At 40.5% G+C, this 21434-nt stretch overlaps 1 protein-coding gene across 3 annotated transcripts in view; it reads left to right on the plus strand.

Annotated features, from left to right (window-relative positions):
- SLC22A15 (solute carrier family 22 member 15) overlaps positions 1–13861 on the plus strand; it is a 99562-nt gene extending 85701 nt beyond the window's left edge. The window contains exons 9-13 of one of the 3 annotated variants that reach the window (XM_013962511.2): positions 5506–5626; positions 7142–7214; positions 9844–10032; positions 10574–10659; positions 10804–13861. In XM_013962511.2, the coding sequence (XP_013817965.2) occupies positions 5506–5626; positions 7142–7214; positions 9844–10032; positions 10574–10659; positions 10804–10906 (572 nt within the window). In that variant the 3' untranslated portion in view covers positions 10907–13861. Of the gene's footprint in view, positions 1–5505; positions 5627–7141; positions 7219–9843; positions 10033–10573 lie in introns of those variants that run through there. The other 2 variants (XM_005677825.3, XM_018045954.1) reach the window with 2 other exon arrangements.

The raw sequence follows: 21434 nt of genomic DNA on the forward strand, positions 1-21434 counted from the left end.
CCACAATGGAGAACAGTATGGAGATTTCTTTAAAAAAACTAGGAATAAAATTACCATATGACCCAGCAATCCCACTGCTGGACATATACCCTGAGGAAACCACAATTCTAAAAGACACATGTACCCCAGTGTTCACTACAGCACTATTTACAATAGCCAGGACATGAAAGCAACTTAGATGTCCATCAACAAATGAATGGATAAAGAAGTTGTGGTACGTATACACAATGGAATATTACCAAGCCATAAGATGGGACAAATTTGAGTCAGCTCTAGTGAGGCGGCTGTACCTAGATCCTGTCATACAGAATAAAGTAAGTCAAAAACAGAAAAAAAACATCATATATTAATGCTTATATATGGAATCTGGAAAAAATGGTGCCAATGAACGTATTTGAGGGCAGCAGTAGAGACACAAACAGAGAACAGACTTGTGGACACAGTGGGGAAAGGAGGAGGCACAAGCTGACAGACCAGCATGGAAATGCACGCATTACCACGTGTGAAACAGATGCTGCACTGTGCTCAGTCGCTCAGTCGCGTCCGACTCTTGGCCACCCCATGGACTGCAGCCTGCCAGGTTCCACTGTCCTTGGGGATTCTCCAGGCAAGAATACTGGAGTGGAAATTTGCCATATGAGGCAGGGAGCTCAACATGGTGCTCTGTGATGAAGGGTGGTATGGGGTGGGATGGGGGTTGGGAGAGAGGTTCAGGAGGGAAGGGACGTATGTGTACTATGGCTGATTTATGTTGATATAAGATAGAAACCAACACAGCATTGTAAAGCAATTATCCTCCAATTAAAGATTTTTAAAAATGAATAAAAAGACAATAGTATGGTGCAAATGCAAGGGGAAAAAAACTCACAGCAACTAAGAAGTCTACTTAGCCTGATAAAAGAAAACCTATAGCTAACATCACATTTAATGGTGAAAAGCTAAATTGTTGTTCCCTAAGATCAGGGAACAAGGCAAGGATTGCCACTTCTTTGGAGCATTTTACTGAAATTATGGAAATTGCTAGCGAATACAGTGAGGCAATTAAAAAGAAATTAGGGGGATCCAAATTGGAAAACAAAGAAGTAAAATTGTTATATTCGTAAGACTACATGATTGTCTCCATAGAAAATACTAAAAAAAAAAATCTATTAGAATAAATAAATGAATTTAGCAGTCTTTGGTGCAGTTTTATTTCTGTATATTAGCAATAAACACGGAGAAGGCACTGGCAACCCACTCCAGTACTCTAGCCTGGAGAATCCCAGGGTCGAGGGAGCCTGGTGGGCTGCCGTCTATGGGATCGCGTAGAGTCGGACATGACTGATGTGACTTAGCAGCAGCAGCAGCAGCAATAAACAAAAAATTGAAACAAAACAATACTATTTTGAAAAAATAAAAATATTAAATATCTAGGAATAGAATTTTAAAAATATGTATAAAACCTATATAAAACTATAAAATATAAAACATTGAGAGAAATTGAAGAAGGCTAAATAAGTGGTAATGGTGATAATAAAATAAACGAAGAGTTTACCATACCCAAGGATCAGGAAATACTATGTAAGATGTCAAGTTCTCCCCACATCAATTTATCTTCAGCACAATCCCAGTAAAATATTTATCAGGCTTCTTTTTGTTGATACATATTGACAAGTTAATACTAAAATTTCTATGAAAATGCAAATTATATCCAAAACAATTTTTAATCAAGAAAAATTAAGTTGGAGGATTTTATCCTACCTGATTTTGAAACTTATTACAAATTTGTATTAATCAAGACAACATGGGGGATTCCCTGGTGGTCCAGTGGTTAAGATTTAGCGCTTTCTCTTCAGTAGCCAGGGTTCAACCCCTGGTTGGGGAGCTAAGATCCTACACACCACGGAGTGTGGCCTAAAAACAAGAAAAAGAAAAAAAAAAAAAGCAACAACAGTAAGTATGGTATTGGCATAAGAGTGAATGTTTAGGACTTTCTATATACCCAGTGGAAGCAGAAGCATAGATCCACGAAAGGACTTTGGTAAAAATGTTCCTAGTGTATAATAGTTCCCAAATGCACCCCAGCTGAGGAATGGATAAACAAATTGTGTTATATCCATACAGTGAATTACTCATTACCAACAAAGGAAGAAACTACAACCTTCTGATACATGCAGGGTCATGGGTGAATTTCAGAAGCATTAGAGCTCTCTGATAGATTTTTAGCATATCCACAAATAGTAGAAATTTACTGTAATCATCCAGTGAATGAAGTGGGTGATCAAGTTGAACTTGTACTCTTTGGGTCAGCGCAATGTGACTGTAATATACTGAGATACGTATTCTGGTGACCCCAGTGGACTCTGAGAAAACTTCAGATAACTAGTTCTGAAAATGACATCCTTAGTAGCTATGTCATTGGAATTAACTTAAAGCCTTTTAAGTTCATTACTTTGAAGGATATAAATGTTTTGAAAATTCTCTGTTTTTTCTCTCACAAAGATAATTGAGCTTAATTTTTCCTTTTAAAACACTCTGTTTTCTCAACAGTCACTTTGAACATTTATAAATAGCCAATAATATGTGATTTCATTTTCGGATAAAGAACCAAGGTCAGAAATCCAGGGAACCAGCCCAGTGGCTGCAAAGCCTGCCTCATCATTGACTCACGATGACCAACAGCCGAGCAGCTCCACAGGGAAAAGGCTAAGAAATCATTTTGTAGTAATCAGAGCTGTCTCAAATTGACATGGGCTACTTTGGGGAAAGTGAGCTTCCCCACGTTCAAGTGGCCACTGCAGACTCCATTGGCAGGAACATAGAGGGGAAGTTTCAAGCAGCAGACGAGGTGTCAGGCTGATGGGAGCACCTGTGGGTATGTGGCTGGACCCGGGCTCCCCAGATGGACCATGGCTAAAAGTGTCCTGAACCTTGCCAGGGAGACGTCTTTCAGCTTGGGATCTTGTGGGTGTTTAGATGTCGCCCTCTGCGACATATTATTTGAATTTAATTTTCAGGATGACAGTCCCCTAACCTGTTTTAAAGATGTTCTGAAAGATGCCATCCTGTGTGGGTTGAAAACAGTCCCAAAGATCATTTGCAATCAAGCAAATGTGCACATTTCTGGTTGCTTCAGTGCCACTCAAGACACTTCCTGACTTTCCCGGTTTCCTGAAAAATCACTGATGAATTTAATTTGCCCTCATTATTGGTTTACTTGAATTTTTTAGATATCAAAATCCAATCCTATACCTTGAACATGATTCTTTTTCCAGAAGCAAGCACCTCATGGCTTGAAATAATATATTCAGTACTTAAAATCGCTGACATAGTCTTCCAAATAGCCTGGCAGAAGAGAAGCAGGCCCCAGATGGTCGAGTTTGGCAGTGCTGGGCCACTGCATTCAGAACATCATCTTTAGAACGCCATCTTTAAAGCAGATGAAGATTTATTTCATAGTCAAGCTGGGAATGTGAAACTTGTATTTTGGAATGGGGTGTATTATGTGCCTCCCTCTTCAGATGTTGAGAGAGCATGAACACAGATGCTCTTCACTTAAATTAATCCCTGTCATAGTGTTTACACTTATCCATTCATTAAATATTTAGTGAGCACCTCTGTGCATCAGACTATGGGAGGTGCCATGAGGGAAACACAAACAAAGCCTTAGCCTCAGAGAAGTCAAAATATATTTGGGGCAGACAAAATGGAAAAGTAAGCAACTACAAGAGAGTGTCTGCAACATGCCAGTTGTGTGGATTGGGGAATAGGGGCCATGAAAGTCAAGGGCAGGAGAGGATATTGCATTTGAGTTATTTAAGGGAAGAGTGGTTTTGATGAACCACATATGCAGTCCCAAGGAAGGGACAGGCATGTTCTATTACACAGAAATGTCAAGGAGAATGAGAAGCAATTACTTCGGTGATCAGGACATTGCTGTTGACCTTCAAGAATAGGAGTTTCAGGAGAGGGTGGTATTGGAAGCCACATTGTAGTGAGTCACAAGGCAGGTGCATTTGAGGAAAGGGAGGGTCACTCATTGGAGATGTTTGATTGTGAAGTGAGGAAAAGTGCAATGGAGCCAATGAGAGTTTTTGGTATTTTTGTAGAAGGAAAAATGTGTTCTTTTGAAGGTGGAGGTTAGTGGGTTGCTGAAGGGAAGAGGTTAAATATTTTTGAGGAGTAATTACATTGTAAGATCCCAGAGAAGATAGTATTAATAAAAAGAAAGAACCACTGGACAATTGATAGCATTTTAGATAGGGAAACGAACTGGCATAAACTGTGTTTTTGCACTGTGTGTTTAAAAAAAAGGTTACATTAGGAAACTCAAATATCATTATTGATTAGTAATCCAAGTAAGAAGTTGGGGAGGAGGAAGGATGAAAAGTAGTTCCATATTTAGAATCTTGTTCTTTAAGGAACATTAATGTATATCTTCTGGTAATAGTTTAGTGGGATTATTCCTTATCTTTGCAGTGGAACGCCAAGGAATACAAACTGAAGATTGGAGTTTGGGGGAATTTACTCCTCTCATGTATCAGGGCTTCTCATGCTGATCTGCCTTTTACATCACTGCTTGTTGAATGAGGTTGGGAAGAAAGGAGAGGCAGGTAATACCCGTAGATAGGTAGAACTTAGGACTTCTGTGACACTTACTTGACTCCAGTACAGACGTTTTCAGGGAGCTCTGTCGTTAAGGAGTGAGTGCAGGTTGTTTTGTTTTTTTTTTTGCCTAATTGACATATAGTTGATTTACAATGTTGTGTTCATTACTGCTGTATAGCAAAGTGACTCAGTTATACATATGTGTTCTTTTTCACATTCTTTTCCATTATGGTTTATCACAGGATATTGAATACAGTTCCCTGAGCTGTAGAGTAGGACCTTGTTGTTTATCCATCCTCTATATAATTGTCTGCATCTGCTAATCCCTAACGCAGCTGAGACTGAGCACACACACAGTCCCAGACTCCCAAGTCTCCCCTCCCCCACCCGCATCCTTGGAAACCACAAGTTTGTTCTCTGTATGTGAGTCTGGTTCTGTTTTGTAGGTATGTTCGTTTGTGTCGCATTTTAGGTTCCACATATAAGTGACAACATATGGCCTTTGTCTTTGTCTGACTTAGTATGATCGTCTCCAGGTCTACCCATATTGCTGCAAATGGCATTTTTGATGACAAAGTAATATCCCATCGTATATATAAATATATACACACATAAACACACACACATATATATCTTCTTTATCCATTCATCTGTCGATGGACATTTAGGTTGTGCAGGTTTAATCACCCATCATGATAGCCACTGTGAAAGATTTCCTGGGGCTGGCCAAAATGCTGAGAAATATTTTTTTTGTGCCGTTTATGATGACTAAACTTTTTGCATGTGTGTCCGATTATACGACCGCTTTGCTACTTGACATCACCATGAATGTCTCTTACTCCTTCAGAATTAAGTGTGTCATTCAGAGGGATTTTTCTCCACTGAAGACCTCACAGGTATGGCGCTTGTCTTCCTCAGACACAGGTGTGTTTGCAGTGGTGAACAGCCATTCCTTGTCCCTGCTGGGAAAGCTGACCATCAGCGCGGCCTTCAACATTGTGTATATCTACACCTCGGAGCTATACCCCACAGTCATCAGGTATGCCTTGCACTCACCCTTCTCCTTCCTATTTCCTGTATTTGGTTGTAGATTTTTGCATTGACAGAGGCGTGGTCCTCACTTCTAGAGCACAGCTGGTGGGGGCCAGCAGCAACACAGTAAGCAATCATGAACCAGGGCCTGTGGAGGCTCAGTCTTGCCCTATTAGCTGAGGAAAATATTGCTTTATCTGTGGCTGAATTCTCTGTCCATCTTGTGAGAGAATTACTCTACACTAAGCGTATCCCATCACCCAGATAGCGCTCGTATGTTGTTTTCATTTCAGTCACTTGAGTGACTCAGTACGCCTCCCTCCTGTGTCAGGCACACAGTGGATCAGAGAACAAGGTCCCTGTTACCATAGAATCTGTATTTTAGCACAAAATATACATATTTCAAAAGAGATAATCCTTTACAGTTATAAGTGAATATTATATTTATATGTTAAAAGTAATTTTTAATGAGAAGGACATGCTTATATCAAAAATAACATATTCAAAAACAAACCAAGAAAAGCCTCAACATATTTCTTTCCAAGTTTCTCCTCATAAAACAAGTTTGAAAACAAGAAACCAAACCTGATTTGAAGGGCAGAGATGCAGCTTAGTCTTTGCAGAACTGGCTCTGTGTGCTGGGTCTTGGTTCCCCATTTAGCATTTTCCCAGTCTTTTTTGAGGATCATTCCAAATGGATCCTTCTGTTTCCTTCATCCATGCAAGAAGCCTAACGGTTCTGTCTGCCTTTTTCCCAGTAAGAGATCAGATCATCCGCAATTGGCTTGTCATTCCCTGGTTATTCCCAGAAACTGCTTTCTCTGGCTGTTGCCTGTAAAACTAGGATGGCCATTTGGTTCCAAACTGGGACACTTTTTAGAGTGAAAGTGGACTTGTTAACAGTTCAGCTGGGATAGCAGGGTGCTATATGATCACACTACTTATAATTATTATCATTTTCATTTCCTCCCCCCTCCTTAATACCCACACTCCCAAAAAGATAATGTTCTTGGTTTCCTGAGAAAATATGTTCAGCCAGTTCCTATTTATATGCCTGATCCTTCTGTAGCTAATTAGTTGAGTTTAAAAGAATGGACAGACTTTTCAGACCACAAAGCCTTGGCTTTTCTTTGACTATATGAACTAATAGGAGACCTAAAACATGAGAACATTTAACAAGAAATATTCACATGCTCATTTTTTCACCAGCCTCTATAGCTGCACTGTCCAATCTTGCATGTGGCTATGTAAGTTTAAATTAATTAAAAGTGCAGTTCCTCATTCTTACTCACGTCGAGCACTGAGTAGCTGCGTGTGTCTGGGGGCCTCCATGTTGGACAGGGAACTTACAGAACATTTTTAGCATTATAGAAAGTTCTAATGGGCAGTATTGCTTATAGTATCCTGTACTTCCATTTTGGGATTTGTTATTCTAAGCCCGCTATCCCTTAGAGCCTTAAAATTGTCTCCCTAGAACTTACTGGGTTTTTTTTTGTTTTTTGCTTTTTCTTACACCTTACAGGAATGTTGGGCTTGGAACTTGCTCCATGTTCTCCCGAGTTGGTGGGATCATTGCTCCCTTCATCCCCTCACTGGTTGGTTTGTACCTCCTAGTTCTGTTTTTCTTGATTGTCTGCTTTGTAAATGTTTGTGCTTTTGAGTAGAAAGAGGCAGCAAACAGCTGCCACGGAAGACCAGCCCGATGCAAACGTGAACCTCGTGCCTTTTAGATTAAGGACCTGTCAGTGCAGGTGACCCTCCCCTGGGATCGACTGTGCTCACTGCAGTCAGCTAGTGCCGACCGGAACCTCCCTGTCCCTGTCTGTAAGTTAGCAGATTAGTGAGCATTTCTGAAGTTTCTGTTGTGTGCTGGGCTCTGTGCTAAGCCTCTTACATACATTATCCCATTCAGTCTTCACTATGACAGTATGTGCTAGGCATTGGTACCCTGTATTAAATAATGAGGAGAACAAAGCACACCACTTGGAAAAGACAGTTACAAGCGAAATGTGTGAAAGGGAGATATGAATATTGTAAATTCCATCCCATCTTCAAATGTCCATGTTCTGCGAAAGATCCCATGGAGCCCCCCGGGCACGTCTCTGTTGGTCTTCTCTAGGACTTTCCCAGCCAAGACTTGTTGAAACATGACTAGGTTTGATGTGAGGCTGTGAGCCTGTTCTATAGATAACCGCTCATCACTCAGGCTACGACTCACCACGCCCTAGTATAGGATATTTCTGAAGTGCCATTGTAGCCTTTTCTTTTCTTGAGGAAGCGGGATACACTTCCTTTTTCTGAGCATCTCTGTTACTGAGTCCAAGCTCTCTCTGCTTGCTGAGTGACAGGCCAGTTAACCACTGCTGTCTCAATAGAACCATCTTGTCAGAGTCTGAATCTAGGTCCTCTCATAGAACACAGAGTCAGAGGAGATGAAGAAATGAAATAAAAAGGCCATTAATCTTGCAGATATCTCCCGGAATGGCCAGCCTGGAGAGGGGATGTGTTGATCTCTTCTTTCTTGCCGCAGTTCACAGGTGGGCAGGGTCACATTATCTTTCTGTGAGTTGAACGATGGCACTTTAACCCTCAAGCAAGGTTCTTTGTGTGCTGCGTGCATGCTAAGTTGCTTCAGTCGTGTCTGACTCTTTGCGACCCTATGGACTGTAGCCCGCCAGGCTTCTCTGTCCTTGGATTTCTCCAGGCAAGAACACTGGAGTGAGTAGCCATTCCCTTCTCCAGGGGATCTTCCCGACTCAAGGATCAAACCTGTGTCTCTTACGTCTCCTGCATTGGCAGGCAGGTTCCTTACCGCTAGCGCCACCTGAGAAGCCCAAAGTTCTCTGAGGCAGGCCATTATGTATGATTATAATGACAAAAGCGATGAAAAGCAAGTCAAAGAAACAGATCCAACATGAAGTGAGAATTGACTCTTCCCTGGGCCATCCCTCCATGTTTCACACTCAATTTTAGATCACAAGACCCTTCTTATAGGTCTTACTAGTTCCAGTCTGCAAAATGTGTCCGACATTAGGTGTTTATCATTAAAGATGCCTGGTTTTGGATGGCTGTCCTAGAACGTTATAAAACCCAACACGGTGTTTCCCCCTGAGTCCGGCTAAGTTGAGAAGAGGCGAGTGTTCCCCTTGGTTCAATCACACACCTGCAGTGTGGTCACGTGTTTGCATGCAGAGGGCCGGAGTCCTCCTCTTCTCCTCCCCGTGCCTCCCTCTTCTCCCCCGTCATGTCATCACCTTTGAAAAATCAGGAAAAGATGACCAAAGCAGACATCCTAACTAGCCACAGAATTTAGAAGCCCAAACCAGGGATGACAAAACTAGGTGGTTCCCATGCAGGAATTTAGGAATGATAATCAGTTCAGGAATCTCCTGGAGCCCAGTCCTGCAAGGACCATAATGTTATCTTTGAAATGATATGTTTGTATTTAAATTTTCCTGAGAATGTCTTTCGGATCAGCCTGCTAGCATAGCAAAACCATATGTGTAGGTTTCTCTAGGCTTTTCTCTTCCTTTTCAGGGTGTTCAGTTCAGTTCAGACACTCAGTCGTGTCCGACTCTTTGCGATGCCATGGACTGTAGCATGCCGGGCTTCCCTGTCCATCACCAACTCCCGGAGTTTACTCAAACTCATGTCCATTGAACAGCAAGGAGATCCAACCAGTCCATCCTAAAGGAAATCAGTCCTGAATATTTAAGGGTGTTTACACCTTTAACCCCCAAGCCTCTCAGTTCTGGTGCTTAGGGAATCAGCACACGTGTATGAGACTATTTGGCCAGTTCCAGGGTTGGGAACTTTAAAAGTTCATTTGCAGTGTTGCCTGCATGTGGAGATCACCGTGTCACAGGCCACTCGCCTGAAGTGCAAGCTGAGTGTCTGGCTCACCATGCACCCTGGCCATGTGTCTTCGCTGCCCCTACCCCACAGCCCCCACCCCGAGCATAAAACAGTCTGCTGCTTCTGCTCCACAGCCAGAAGTCCTTTTTATCTGCTCAGTTGCATCTCTGTGCCTGAGGACTGGCTCTAGTTTCCCCCAGTAATTCTCTATAGGAAGAGAAGGAAGGCTTCTCTTGGTGTATTCTAGTAGGAAAGCAGGACCTGGACAGTAAACGTGTCAGGTCCTTAGTCATGAGACTGCTGATGTCATCTGCTAGGAAACTAACACTGAGTTTTTGTTTGTTTTCATTCCACTCCCTGTCCCCACAGAAGTATGTGCAGTGGTCTTTACCCTTCATTGTCTTTGGAGCCACAGGGCTGACCTCAGGCCTCCTGAGTTTATTATTGCCAGAAACCCTTAACAGCCCATTGCTGGAGACATTTTCTGACCTTCAAGTATACTCATATCGGAGGCTAGGGGAGGAAGCATTATCTTTACAGACCTTGGATCCCCCTCAGGTATGACACAGTTGTTCTTAATCATTCTGGTTTACTACATGATGACAGTTTGGGGGTAATAAAAAGAAAGAATGTCTGGTTAGAGTAATGTGTGTGTGCTCAGTCACGTGGACTTTGCAGCCCCACAGGCTGTAGCCTGCCAGGCTCCTCTGTTTCTCCGGCAAGAATACTGGGATTTCTCAGGCAAGAATACTGGAGTGGGTTGCCATTTCCTTCTCCAGGGTATTTTCCCAACCCTGGGATCCAACCTGCATCTCCTACATTGGCAGGCGAATTCTTTACCACTGGGCCACCTGGAAAGCCACCTGGTTAGAGTAATAGACCTGAGCAAAAATGCTGGAAAACAAAGGTGGGATCTAATTGCAGCTAATTTTTAGGGAAAGAAAGATGATTCATTACCTTTCTTAGAACACTTTAGGGACTAATTCTTAGTGGAATAACTATCATCAGAGTACCTTTGTCAGTTGAATGCTAGACAGTAATTTAATTTTAGAAATGTCATGACACCATTTCCCTGCCCTTTTCTTCTCTCCTGCTTTAGTCTGTGGACAAGGAGAGCCCTTTAGGGAGCGAGAGTGATGAAGAGGAAGAGTTTTACGATGCGGATGAGGAGACTCAGATGATCAAGTGAGAGCCCCAGGTTCCTCCTCGGAAGCCGAGGATCATCTTCTGTGGCTCTGTCGAGGGCAGGTGCTCCTGGGAAATTGCAGAGAGCTGTGGAAAGAAAGGCTTGAACAAACAAGGTACTCAGTGTGGCCTGATGTTTTATAGGCACCAAGAAAGTTGGAGAAGAGATTTCCGTGAACAGGACATCACTGCTTTGAGTGAAGAGCTATTACTTTGCCTACAATTGAGATATAGTGCAGAATCATGACCTTTGGCCAGATTGCTCAATTCTGCATGCCAGAGTGGTAAACTCAGTTGTTTCTAGACATTTGATTATGTTGCCTTTCAACTTCATTGTGACCTAAAGGCAAATATGTAAAATTTCTTCTCACCATTAAGATGGAATCTGTGTACCAGATTTGACGTCTGCCTGTCTGGATTGCTCCTCACCAGGAATCTTTGGAGGCAAGTTGATGTTAGCATTGCATTCATTTTTGTGCCAGAAGAAAAGCATTGTGAGATTGTTTGTGTGACCGGAGGCCCTCCAGCTTTACCCCAGGAGATGAAATCTGGGCCCTCAGCTTGGTCCCTGGTTCAGTGATTGGTTCCAGCTCCTCGTGTTAGTCCGACAGATGACCCACTAGAGAAATCCAGCTGCACCAAAGTAATGTTCAGAGTCCAAGGTGTGGCTGCACCCCCACCCCCCACCCCCAGCAGCTCCCTTTGATACGTAAATTTCCATCTCAGATTCTAGTACCAGCAAAACTTCCAAACATGCCCAGTAAATGATGACATTTTATAGAGGGGAAGGGAAGTTAAAAAGTAATATGCTGAGCCCTTTTGTTGAGCCCTTGGATGTTTAAAGAGGAGAAAAAAGATGCCGCTTTTAATAAGGAGGAAAAGAACGTCATCTTTCACAGTTTTCCGTTTGTTTTGTCTTCAGTGTTGTGCAAGGAGGAACTTGGGCAACCTTTAAGGACTTGAACTCATTTAGTCCTAGGTCAGCCCCAGCCTGTTTAATTTAGCTAGAATGGAAGGCGCAGGAATTTCCTAGGAAATGTTGGTTTTCATTAAGTACCACTGGCTTTCAAATAAAATCAGTCATACTGTTTCCTCAAATTGTGCCAGAAGTGTTTCCTGTGAAACTCGAGTGTTATCTCAAAAAGAAGTGTTATCTTGGAGTCAATAAGCTTGGACAGCATTGCTTTAGGTCAGTTTCCCAACTGGGACTGCTTCTGTGTTTTCAGAATTTCCATTTCTGCTAATCTCTTGGAGAAAAAGAAACTTCATTAGAAATAGAAGTCATCACTGTGTCTGTTTCTGGAAATCTTGGAGGACTCACCTCGAGTTGGCTCCAGCCCTCTCCTGTCTTCTTCCATTTGCCTCTTGGTTTGTACTATACTAGCCTGTACCTTTGTATTTGTTAAAGTGTTTTATATCCTTCATGCCCTTATGTATTGGGCTCTTTATAAATAGGAAGCATCTCTGCTACTGTTTATTTCTCTCCGCTGTGCCCAGAACACACTATGTATTGCTGTTTCTAGCCATCAAGGAAGTTGTAGAACTCCTGCCAGTATCGTTTTTGGCCATCCCAGGCAAATCTGACCCAAACCCCCAAACTGTGGAATCTTGGCATCTTTCTCTGGGCGATGGAGACCCTGCCCACCATCAGGAGAAGAAGAAAGAAGAACTTAGAAGGACACTTAGAAGCTCTTTGTTGTGACGTTAAAGGGAAAACAACCGGCTAACATATGGTGATTCTTGTCTGGTTGTCAGCCTCTTTGCATTATAAGAGTAATAACCCCATTATCAAAAAATGTGGAAACTAGAAGCTAAAAAAATGTATTACTCATAGACTCAACACCCAGAGACAGCCAGTGTTGTGGCTTTGTTCTCCTTGAAGACCGACTGGTAGCCCATCTCTTTTGCTGGCACTGGGGTTCCCTCTGCCTCTGACTAGATGAATGAGCATTCCATTAGTTCTGTCCCTGAGTGTTCTCTTTTTCCAGCTCTAGGGGAGAAGAAGGGAGGGAAGGAAACACAGTTGGAACATATGTCGCTAAGGCTGGACTTCCAGCTGCCTGTGTCAGATGTGCCACTGTGTTTCTTTAGTGTTTCTTTCTTGATGGTCTTTTGGCAAAGTTTAATAATTTGCCTTTTATAGAAACAGATTTTGTTTCCTTTTTGCTGTTAACTGTTGAAAAATAGTGATTGTGGAGATTGTGCACATGAGTACATTTGTGTTGATTAAATTATTGGAAAACTCCTAATTATAGATAACATATGTTGTTTGTTCAGATGATTTGTAAAAGGTTTCCTTTTAAATGTCTATATTGTATTCAAAATTAAATTTCTTTTCTCCAGAAAAGCAACAAGAAAAATGTAAGACACCTGAGAAATCCCAGGGCTTCCAGCATCTAAGATCTTATCAACAGCTTGTCCAGAACTTAAGCACCATACAGATGTCTTGAAAGAAACTGTGCTGTAGTTTTCTGATCAGTAAGTTAAAAACCACTGCCCATTGAAAATGCAGTATTTGTCATTTGGCTGATTTCAAGTGACAACAGACATTCTTTAGTATCTAAAAATAAAGAAAAAAACACAAATACAATAAGTAAGAAGCAAATAAATGTTCCTGGGACACTGCCCAAGTAAATTTGATCTGGACAAGTATTTTTATAGAGGTCAAATTGATAAAGATACTTCTAATAGATTTATATTCTTAACAAAAACATTGCAGTAATTCTCTCTACTAAACCAGAATTAAAATGCAGCTTTCTAATAGAACTGAGTCCTCCATTACAATTTTTTATTAGATCATTAGTTCTTAAATTGGACATCTATAAACGATTTTTTTCAGTAAATAAAATGCAGCTTTTTTGGCTTCTTATGAGTTTGATAGAGAATTGTAAAACATAGGCTTTTTCTTTTGTTCTTACAGAATATGTCAGGGTGTATGCCGTAGCATCTTTGACAAATGGAACAAATATAGATTACGCTAGTAACTGGGTGGTTTGTGGGACAGGGGCTATAGCAAGTTTAAGGAGTTGGTGGAAACAGAAGATAACTATAAAAATATATCTAGAAGGAGAAAAATGCAAAGATAGGGCATGGTTAGAGAATTTATCTGTGTAGTGTATTAGAGGGAAAGACCTTATGGTTATCTCAATAGATGTTCTTAGTTGCTCAGTTGGGTCCGACTCTTTGCAACTCCATGGACTTAGCCCACCAGACTCCTCTGTCCATGGGGATTCTCCAGGCAAGAATACTGGAGGGGGTTGCCATGCCCTCCTCCAGGAAATCTTCCCATCCCAGGGATGGAACCCAGGTCTCCCACATTGCAGGCAGATTCTTTACCATCTGAGCCACCAGGGAAGCCCATCTCAATAGATACATGAAGATTCTTTGACAAAATTCAACACCTATTTAAAATAACAGCTACTAGCAGACAAGGAATAAAAGGAAACTTCCTTCTCAGGATGAGGGGTATCGTAGTACATAAGGTTAGTTGGGACATAAGATCTTGTCACCTTCCCAGAACTGTGGCCTTCAGACTTTATTGATAATGACCACAATAACAAATGGATTCTTTCTCTTCCCTCTTCTTCCACCGCTTTCTAATCTCTGTGTCTGTTTCAATTTCTCTTTCTTCGTGCCTTACAAATGCCTACTAGATGAAAATATTTAAAATACATTAAAATATGTATATAAAACTTTAATGAAACATGTTTATTCTTAAGATATCTTATATTCTGTCCCATTTTGTCTTTTGAAATGCCATTTGTGACCCACTAAACCAGTTTTATGACCTGCTATAACATAAAAGTCCATGGTCCTTCTCTGTCTTCTTGTACTGCAAAGGCTTTAAAGCTAAGATGTACATTTTCCAAACACCCTTTGCAGCTAGGCTTCTAGGTGCAATTAAGTTTCCGTCACTCAGATTCAGATGGAATTGGAAATGTGGGAGTGAGGTGGAGGCCGTACTTGTGGTGGATCATTTTTCCCTACTGGGGTCTACAAAGATGGAGGCATTTGGTTTTGCTGAGGCAGTTTCAGCAGAAATGTTGACAGTCAGGGGCAACACGTATTAAAACCTTAATAAAGTTTTTTTTGTTTGTTTGTTTTGTTTTTTTTTTTTTTACACAGAACCTGGAAAAATAACTCTAGTTAAAGAAAAGTAAAACTTCAGAAATACTCAACAATCCCAAAAATATAAGATGAGCAAGAGACTTGACTTCCCAGATACTAAAACTTTTTGAAGCTATGGTATGAGTGTAGTAATAGGTAAGCAGATCAGTAAAACATAATAGAAATCTCAGAACAAGACAAAGGATATATAACAGTTTGGCATTTTTTGAAGATGGTATGACAACTCAGTGGGGAAAAAACCTGAATTATTCAATTATTGTTGTGGCAACTATTGGGTTTCCATATCAAAAATTAAAGAATTACACCCTTTCTACATACCATAACAAAAATTCCAAATGAATTGAAGAACTTAATGGAAAAAGGTAAAACTTTTAAAAAAAATTATAAAATGATATAAGAGAATGTTCTCATGACCTTGAGGGATAGATGGATTTTTCAGACAAAAAGTAAAAATCACAAATCATTTTTAAGAAGATAGGTTGATATGTTTCACTACATCTAAATGTAAAACTTCTTTCTATATGACTAGGTACACCACAAAATTAAAAGCAAAGCAATAGATTGCTAATGCTAAGTCACTTCAGTCGTGTCTGACTCTGTGCGACCCCATGGGGAAAAGAATATTGGCAACTTCTGTAAAAGACAAAGATCAGTATCCAGAATATAGAAAGAATTAGTGCCGATCAGAAAGAAAAATAAAGAGGAAGCTTATAAAATATATTTTTAGGTAATTTACAGCCTCACTAGAGGATCAGAGAAATACAAATTGAAACAATGTTAAGTTATTCAAAATCCATTAGATTAGAAGAAAAGAAGAGTTCTAAAACAACATTTTGAAGATACAAAGAAGAAGAAATTTCTCTACATTCTGATGGAAGTATAAATTTACTTGTCTTATAAATCTAGTTAGATTGTCAATAGCCAGTGAGGTTGAAAAATGTAAACATTCTGTGACACTTCTGTATCTATTAATATGTCATGGAAGAGTTTTCAGATATTTTGAAGAAAACCGTTTCACACTGTGCCACACATAGTACACAAACCTACATATACATGTCCATATGTACATATATGTCACCAGTCATTTTTTATAAAATAATACCATTACTAAATGCATTGTACTGTATTTTCTATGCTATTATATTTTACTTTAAAATGAAAAGAATATTGGTGAAGACACACAAAAGTGATTAAAGCATGCAGTTGCAAGAAGTGAAATATAATACCTTTCATATTTACCTTAGTACTTGCCTAGTGTGCTTGTCTGCAAGTAGATATGTACAGAGATGTCCATTATAGTTGTAATGAAACAATGAAATTAAATACCTTCAGTAGGGAAATGTACAGATACCATTTTATATTCAGGAAATGGAATTAAACCTGGGACTTCTATGCACTGAGGTGGATGGATGTTCAATGTTGAATCAAATGTTAGCTAATCTTTTCTAGATCAAAGTTATTTCATGGTTAAATTCTTTAGTGAGTGACAGGAGTATTTGCCAGTTAAAGAGATCCAAATGCTTTTTAGGCCATACTTTACAGTCAAGACTGTTGATATTCTGTTGCAGAAATACAAGTCTCACCATTATTCCTACCCAAATGAAGAGTTATCCCCCTTCCCTCTATGTCTGAATTTTTCCTGGAAAAGAGCTTTGCATCTGTGAAAACATTTAGACTGCTTCTCAACCGAGACCCTAGAGCTCTGTAATATAAATCTTAGAAGAGATTAGTTATTTATTGAAACACATCAGGGGCAGATGTAGCCAAATGAGTATTAAAATAACCGGTCTAGACCTTGCAGAACAACCAATTTTGAATAGACTAGATTCTGATGGAATTGCTTTGCTTCAAAATCTAACTGGGTGAAATGATTGTGTAAGATAGGTAAAGATGTACACTCAACTTGGAGGTGAATTTAACAATAAATGAATGATTCGCCAGTATGTGGGCAGAGCTTCCAGAAACCACAGAATAGATGGCAGTATGCAGAAGGAAGCCCATTGATACAGTCTGCACAGGTCAGCCTCCTAGGCCCAGCACAGGTTGAGGACTGGATCCACAGAGGTCAAGTGTTCAGCACTGGGAAGCATTTGAGAGCTGGTAAATATCTGTCCCATCAGATTAGGGTGTTTGAATTGTAGAAGCTACGATATGTTTGCTGGTGACGATACAATGGATTCATTTGCTTCCTAGAGCCACTTTAATTACTATAGTTACCTTTCCCCATGGATAGGATGCCTGCTTCCTATTTGCTGTAGCAGGTGGCATGCATCCATTTAGTCGTGTTGCAGGACCCAGTTATATGTGTGTGAATGTAACAGAAGAGGGACTGTAACAGCACGATTCACTTTCAAATAAAATCCTTCCCGTGGTATGTGGCATCATTAAGTTTTCCATTGTACTTTTCTCTGAATATGTGCTATAATCAAGGGAGAAGACAACGAGTATTTTGCTTCTACAGGTAGAATAGCAGCAGAATACACTGGTGGTTAGAAAATGTCGATCAAATTAACTTTTCCATAAAGATTCCCAAGACTCCTTTTTAAAAAATATATATTTATTTATTTATTTGTCTGTGCTGGGTCTTTGTCACTGTGTGGACTTTTTTCTGGTTGTGGTGAGCAGGTGCTACATTCTAGTTGCAATGCCCAAGCCTCTCATTGTAGTGGCTTCTCTTGTTGGGGATTGGAGGGTCTAGGGCACACAGGCTCAGTAATTATGGCTCCCCAGGGCTTCCCTAGTAGCTCAGATGGTAAAGCATCTGACTGCAGTTCAGGAGACCTGGGTTCGATCCCTGGGTCGGGAAGATCCCCTGGAGAAGGAAATGGCAATCCACTCCAGTATCCTTGCCTGGAAAATCCCATGGACAGAAGAGCCTGGCAGGCTGTGCAGTCCATGGGGTCACAGAGTCGGACACGACTGAGCGGCTAACACACACAGCTCTAGAGCACGGGTGCAGTAGTTGTGGCCTGTGGGCTGGCTGCTCCACGGCATGTGGAATCTTCCCAAATCAGGGATGGAACTGGTATCTCCTGCATCGGCCAGCAGATTCTTTACACTGAGCCAGCAGGGAAGCCCCCAAGACCCTTTTTAGTTTACATAGGTAATTGGATGCTGTATTAGTTTCTTATTGCTGCTGTAACAAAATATCACAAACTTTAGACAACACAGATTTATTCTATTACATATTTGAAAGTCAGATGACAAAGTGCATTTTAAGGGGTTAAAATGAAGATGTCATCAGGGCTGTTTTCCCCCCTTAGTTTTCAGGGGGAAATCTGTTCCTTTGTCTCCTGCAACTTCTAGACAGCGCAGCGTTCCTCAGGCCTGGCCACAGCACCCCAGTCTCTGCTCCTGTTGTCTAACATGGCCTTCCACTCGCTCTGATCTTCTGCCTCCTTACTAGTACATCTGTGGCTACATCAGGCCCTCCCAGATAATTCCAACTCCTCTCTCCGTTTCAAGATCCTTATCTGCAAAGTCCCTTTTGCTGTTAAAGGTAACATTCACAGGTTCTGGTGATTAGCATGTGAATATCTTTGGGGGCCAGCAGTCAGCTTATTATAGGTGTCTCAAGTGTGTGTCACTGAAGTTTTCTAAGTGGACAGGACCTGCTCGCATCATCAGCGTATGCTTGTAAGTTTTATGGGAAAACCTGATCATCATCAAGATAAGCTGTACTCAGACCATGGGTAACAGCCACAAATCTACTTTTCTTAATGAGTTTATAGACACAGTTGGCTAAACTTGAAGTCTCCCAGTTATTGTTTGAAAGAATAAAGTGCTTAGAAAAGAATTTAAACCTACTAAGACTTTGTCTCTGAGTTTTATTTGTTGCCGTGTCTTAACTTCCAGTAGTTTTCTTATCAAAAGCAATTGTTCTCTCTACCTTTGTTGTATATTCTTAAGCATCTTGTACTTTTCCATAATTGTAGTATTTATTGTGTAATCTAATAAATGATGATGTCTTCCCTCTTAAGCCATGAGCTGTATGAAAACAGGGTACATGTCTATCTTTTTTTCCTGCTAAATGCCCACCCATAGCACTGGACCCAGTGTGTTATTAGGCATTCAGGCACTTTTTTTTTATATTGGAGTATAGCCAATTATAGCCCAGGTGGCAATAGTAAAGAACCTGCCTGCCAGCACAGGGGATATAAGAGATGTGGGTTTGATCCCTGGGTTGGGAAGATCTCCTGGAGGAGGGCATGGCAACCCTCTCCAGTATTCTTGCCTGGAGAATTCCATGGACAGAGGAGCCTGGTGGGTTATGGTCCATAGGGTCACAAAGAGTTGGATATGGCTGAAGCGACTTAGCACACATAGCTGATTAACGACGTGATAGTTTCAGGTGAATAGCGAGGGACTCAGCCATATATATACATGTATCCATTCTCCCCCAAACTCCCCTCCCAACCGCTCTGCCACATAACGTTGAACAGAGTTCATGTGCTATACAGTAAGTCCTTGTTGGCTATCCATTTTGATAATAACAATTTGTACATGTCCATCCCAAACATTCAGGTATCTTTGAGGATTCCTCACTACTCTTTCCTATGAGCTCTGTCACTACACTGAACTCAAAAGCAACCAAAGAGGCTGTATCTTACTCAACTTAGTACGTCTAACAACTAGCACAGTACTGGGGACACGGTAGGCATTCGTTAAATTTTTAAATGAGTGAATACCTAGACACAAGGGATTCAAGATTGGCTTAACTGACCTATCAGCTAGTGTTCTTAAACAGGATATTCTTCCCCAAGATCAGTTTGAAAAGAAGGTCTGTGGAGTGTTTAGCTCTGAGAAAGCTACTTATAGGTTCCTTAAAAAAAAAAAACAAAAAAAACAACCTTCAGTCCATATTAACCTTCCTGTTACCTAAATCACCATTGTGAGCAAAGTTAAAGTTGGGATTAGAGTGTGTTCAAGAGAGAAATGATCCCTTTTAACAAGGTCTAAAATGTCTACCCTGAAAATAGAAGTAAGCGAAGAAGGATTAATTATTAAATAATGATCTTATCCATGTATTAATTTATTGGTATATAATTGCTTTACCATATTGTATTAGTTTCTGCTTTACAACAACATGAATCCTGTATACATAACCCTCTCCCTCTTGAGCCTCTCTACCACCCCCGTCCATGTATTTATATACCTATTACTAAAACACCATTCATCCTATTGAGTTATAGAATAAATCAATTTAGTGATTCTTTTCTTCTCACTGAGGCCTCTCCCAGAGGATATTCTTTGGGGAAGTTTTTGGTATAACCATCAATGTTATAATAATCAGCTCTCCTAATATAATTCATCTAATGGAAACAACGTGTAAAAGTTTCAGAAATGCTGTCAATTCGATTCCAGGCATTTGAGGGCTCAGCCCATTAACAAAAAAGTTGTTAGGAATTGGATCAATGTCTTGATTTTCCTGTTTGCTAGGTGATTCAGAAGCTGGCTGTCAGGTGTTGACTATGTTTCCCTTAATTTATCAGAGGAATGCAAAAATACCTGAAAACATCTCAGAGTAAAGCCTAAGGGGAAACCTGGATAGTTAGGCTAGTTGTATTTACTTGTCCATTCTGCCATGTGCAGAAAGTATTTATTATTGGTAAGCAGATTCCAAACTATCTTGAATTCAAGGCCAGAAAATGGAATCAGATGCTTTTGGGTTATAGAATTCTATAATGATTGATTTGCCAGTATCAAAGCAGAGTCAGAACATAGCAGATGCGTTTCCAACAGTAAAAGAATTTATTATCTTCCCAATCCAGTCCATCAGGAGAGAGATGAGGCTTGATAAGGATTTAACTGATTAAGAATGACTAGGTAAAAAGTTGGAGACCTGGACAACAGCGGAGAATGTGGGGAAAAAAAACAGAACAAAGAGTGTTGTTTTGTCTTGTGGAACAAAATGTCCAAGTTAAGCAGAGGAATAGAATCATTAACAAGTTTTGTTGACAAAGGTGTCATAAAATGACATCCAGTGAAAAGAGTGACCATCTAGGCTTTAAATGTTTACGTTCAAACCACCCAAGATAGCTTCAAGATTATCCTAGGAAGATGTGCACAAAATATCAAAAGATTTCCTTAACTAGTTTCTTATATTCAAGAGGAGAAGTTACGGGGAAAATAATTTATTCCTAAAATATTTAGAGTGCCTACTGTGTGCTGTGTCCTATTCTTCGTGCTGGGTTAAGAGGGAACATGTATGAGAATTATTCTAAACAGTTTCTATTTCTTGGTATATACAATCTTCAGAAGAAAACTATGAAATGTATACTATGGATCCCATTTTATAGGTGAGAAAACTGAGGCCCTAGTTAAGGACCCTAGGTCAGACAACTAATTGTTGGCAAAACCTGGATTATCTGGCTTCAGAAGTCACTTCTTAAGTGACTAAGCTATACTGCTACAATTCTAAAGTGACGAAAGTGAAAGTGACGTAGCTCAGTCGTGTCCAACTCTTTGCGACCCCGTGGACTGTAGTCCACCAGGCTCCTCTGTCCATGGGATTTTCCAGGCAAGAGTATTAGAGTGGGGTGCCATTTCCTTCTCCAAGGGCCCTTCCAGGGTTCTTAAATTTTAGCAGGCCTTGTGTTTTCCAGGTGCTGTTTGATGATGATGGTGATGGTGTTTATAACTACCAT

The sequence above is a fragment of the Capra hircus genome, chromosome 3 (genome assembly GCF_001704415.2).
Source record: "Capra hircus breed San Clemente chromosome 3, ASM170441v1, whole genome shotgun sequence".
Classification (NCBI taxonomy): Eukaryota; Metazoa; Chordata; class Mammalia; order Artiodactyla; family Bovidae; genus Capra; species Capra hircus.